The sequence below is a fragment of the Arachis duranensis genome, chromosome 6 (assembly GCF_000817695.3).
Source record: "Arachis duranensis cultivar V14167 chromosome 6, aradu.V14167.gnm2.J7QH, whole genome shotgun sequence".
In the NCBI taxonomy this organism is placed as follows: Eukaryota; Viridiplantae; Streptophyta; class Magnoliopsida; order Fabales; family Fabaceae; genus Arachis; species Arachis duranensis.
The window spans coordinates 84,474,028-84,477,365 of record NC_029777.3 but is presented as its reverse complement, the minus strand read 5'-3'; the positions used below and the strand labels follow the sequence as shown (position 1 = coordinate 84,477,365).

General features: G+C 35.4%; 1 protein-coding gene across 3 annotated transcripts; it reads left to right on the top strand.

The window, feature by feature from the left end:
* On the top strand, positions 1 to 3,338 carry LOC107494359 (ferredoxin--NADP reductase, root isozyme, chloroplastic). 3 transcript variants are annotated; one of them, XM_016115413.3, is made up of 5 exons: positions 1 to 289; positions 594 to 650; positions 1,018 to 1,350; positions 1,495 to 1,714; positions 2,612 to 3,338. In XM_016115413.3, the coding sequence occupies exons 1-5, from the start codon at positions 266 to 268 to the stop codon at positions 3,109 to 3,111; spliced, it is 1,134 nt and encodes a 377-aa protein (XP_015970899.1). In that variant the 5' UTR covers positions 1 to 265; the 3' UTR covers positions 3,112 to 3,338. The 3 variants fall into 3 exon arrangements, with proteins under 3 accessions (XP_015970899.1, XP_015970898.1, XP_020980621.1); XM_016115412.3 differs by having other exon boundaries at positions 591 to 650; XM_021124962.2 differs by lacking the exon at positions 1 to 289 and adding an exon at positions 408 to 472 and having other exon boundaries at positions 591 to 650.

Genomic DNA, 3,338 nt, shown 5'->3' with positions numbered 1-3,338 from the left:
CCTCACAAAAGGGTGGGAGTGACACTCTGAGGAGTCAAGAATGTGACGAAGCAACGACTTCTCCCATTCTCAAAAGGATCACGAAACCCAACTTTACTTTACAAGTTCAAATTTGATTAATCTTATATAATACACTCATCTACCACTTTTCATTGTTCAAATCTAATCAGATATTTATTTATTATTAAACCCCTTTTCCTTTCTCCAATCACTTCCTGTTGCTGCTGAGATTACTGGTCCAATTTTTGTTGTTGTTGATCTTGTGATGGCTCATTTGATTGCGTCACAGGTAATGAATTCACTAACCAATTACCTTCGTTTTCTCCATCTTAGGCAAAAGGGTCACTCCAAATGGAATCAAAATTTGATTTTGACCGTTTTCTCTTTTATATTTACTTTTACTACCTGGTTTGAGCTGTGGGTGAATACAACTAACTTTGTCAACTATCGAAGTTTGGAAATTTGAGCTGAAGTAGGCCATTTTAAAAGGAAACAAAGGATTTTTAACGCTATTTTTAACTTTGTTGTTTATTAATTTTGTCTTTCATAGTTGAACAAAAGTTCTGAATTTTTTTTGCCACTAATTTTAGCAGGTAGCTGTGGCTGTTCCTCTTGGCAACGATTTGTCTCTCAAAAGAACTGCGCTTAAGGTTTGATATTTCTTATGATCCTTATTATTTTTCTGCCCTTTGACTTTTGGAAACACTTATTATATTTAAGTGCCTTTAGTTTGTTTTAAAAGATCCTTACATATGTGAGATTTCGCTTTGATTAGTGATGATTTTAGAAGCTCATGGCAGAACAATTATAGAAATGAATCTTTTTTAATGTATTACTTTGTCCAAATAAACATATACTTTAAAACGAAGAAGCAAGTTTGATTTTTGAAACCAATGGGTAATGACATTGCAGTTGTTAGAGTGATAAATTATGTTGGCTTTATTTTGTTTGAAACTTACTTTTTCATTTTAGATATACAATTTATGTTTCTAAAGAAAATCTACTCTTGATTTGCAGGTATCTAACTTAAACTTCCAGGATAAATCATGGGCACTGGTCTTAACTTTCGACCTGAAAGCAAGCAACTCTCAACTAAGAAGTCGGCGTGTGACGTGCATGTCGGTGCAACAAGCTAGTGTACCCAAAGTTACAGTCTCCCCTTTAGACTTGGAAGATGCTAACGAACCTCCATTGAATATATACAAGCCTAAAGAGCCATACACAGCAACTATTGTTTCTGTTGAGAGACTTGTTGGCCCAAAGGCTCCTGGTGAAACATGTCATATTGTGATTGATCATGGTGGCAATGTTCCCTACTGGGAAGGACAGAGTTATGGTGTCATTCCACCTGTAAGCAGTATCATTGAGTTATTTTTCTGTTGACAGTCCACAGTGCTTGAATTTTGGCTTCAGAATTTTTGCATGTAAAATGGACATCTCAAAAGATTTAGAATGATTTGGTACTAATGAATAGAATTTACATATGGGTGGCAGGGAGAAAATCCGAAGAAACCTGGAAGTCCTCATAATGTTCGGCTATATTCCATTGCTTCGACGAGGTATGGAGACAATTTTGATGGTAAAACCGCCAGCTTGTGTGTGCGTCGTGCCGTTTATTATGATTCTGAGATTGGAAAGGAAGATCCTTCTAAGCAAGGCGTTTGCAGCAACTTTTTGTGCAACTCCAAGCCCGGAGACAAAATTAAGATCACAGGTGGGAGAAATCTCTTCTTATTTTACAGATTCTCAGAACCAGTTTGTATTGCAATAACGTAACTCCTCTGTGTACCTTCCTCAATTGGGTGGATTTCGAATATCTTTATTATTAGCTTGCATGTCTTAGTTGTAATATGTTATTCAATTTTTACCCTAGGTAGATCTAATTGGAATCCTCTGAAAAAATTCAGCAGCTTTGAGGGAAGAATAATCAACACTCTGAAGATATTGATAGGGCAAACCTAGATTCTGGGAATTCTAAGTAAAATTATAGTCACTACAACTTCCTAGGCACAATTTATCAAAATGAAAAAACAAGTTTCAATAAATAATTGTTGACACATATGAACCCAAACCCATTAGAAATATTTTTGGATTACAAATATATCACTATAACTGGTGAAGCACATGTATGCTCTAACCATACTACCAATAAATAGAAGCTAAAAAATTAACACAAAGTTATAAAAGGTTCCTTCTTTTTATTTTTCATTCACAACTTCGATTTTCACCATCCACAATGGTGTTGACAGCTTTACAAAGCTATAGCTTATCAAGGTAATTCACTAATTCGATAATATGCACCTTACCCAATGTATGGCACTATTTGACTTCTGTCTGGTTGGTTGTTAATCAATTAGAAGTTATGAGTGTATATCGTATGATGTTTTCAACTAACATGACAAACAATTATTTCAATAGTTATATACTGAATATTTGGTATAGTCATAAAAGTTATTTTATAGGATGTATAACAGATTGGTAAGCTAAACTTAAGATGATTCCATTAGCCTATTGACTCATGAGTCACAGTGCAATTGCAAATGTATGTGAAAACTTCTTGTTGATTGAGAATTGAAACTGAGAATTGAGTTATCTACATTTGTTTTTGCAGGGCCCTCTGGGAAGATCATGCTTTTGCCTGAAGATGATCCAAATGCTACACACATAATGATTGCAACTGGTACTGGTGTTGCTCCATTTAGAGGCTATCTGCGCCGAATGTTTATGGAGTTAGTTCCTAAATTCAAGTTTGGTGGACTAGCCTGGCTCTTCCTTGGTGTTGCCAATACCGATAGTCTTTTATATGATGACGAATTCACTAAATACCTTAAGGACTATCCGGACAACTTCCGCTATGACAAAGCTCTCAGCAGAGAGCAGAAGAATAGGAGCGGAGGCAAGATGTATGTTCAGGATAAGATCGAGGAATATAGCGATGAGATCTTCAAACTTCTTGACAATGGAGCTCACATTTACTTCTGTGGTCTAAAGGGGATGATGCCTGGAATCCAAGATACACTGAAGAAGGTTGCAGAGCAAAGAGGAGAAAATTGGGAAGAAAAGCTTTCACAACTTAAGAAGAACAAACAATGGCATGTTGAAGTCTATTGATAATTCTGCAGCGCATAATAATCACATGCTTGCATTTATTTACCTTAAGTCTCAGTTAGGTGTTTTAATTAAGGGTTGCTTTTGTTTTGATTAATAATCTTCATTAGATAGCTTGAGTGAACTGTACATTGATATCTTGATGAATACAAATTTAAAGAACCAAGTAAAGGTGGCGGTAGAGACATGTTTTGACCATTTTGCAATAAAGATGCATCATAGTTAATTAA

Bases quoted from the DNA above. Each gene is read 5' to 3' on its own strand.
- LOC107494359 (XM_016115412.3), top strand. From the start codon at position 266: ATGGCTCATTTGATTGCGTCACAG. The intron at 290-590 runs GTAATGAATTCA...CACTAATTTTAG, and splicing joins CTCATTTGATTGCGTCACAG to CAGGTAGCTGTGGCTGTTCC. The intron at 651-1,017 runs GTTTGATATTTC...CTTGATTTGCAG, and splicing joins TCAAAAGAACTGCGCTTAAG to GTATCTAACTTAAACTTCCA.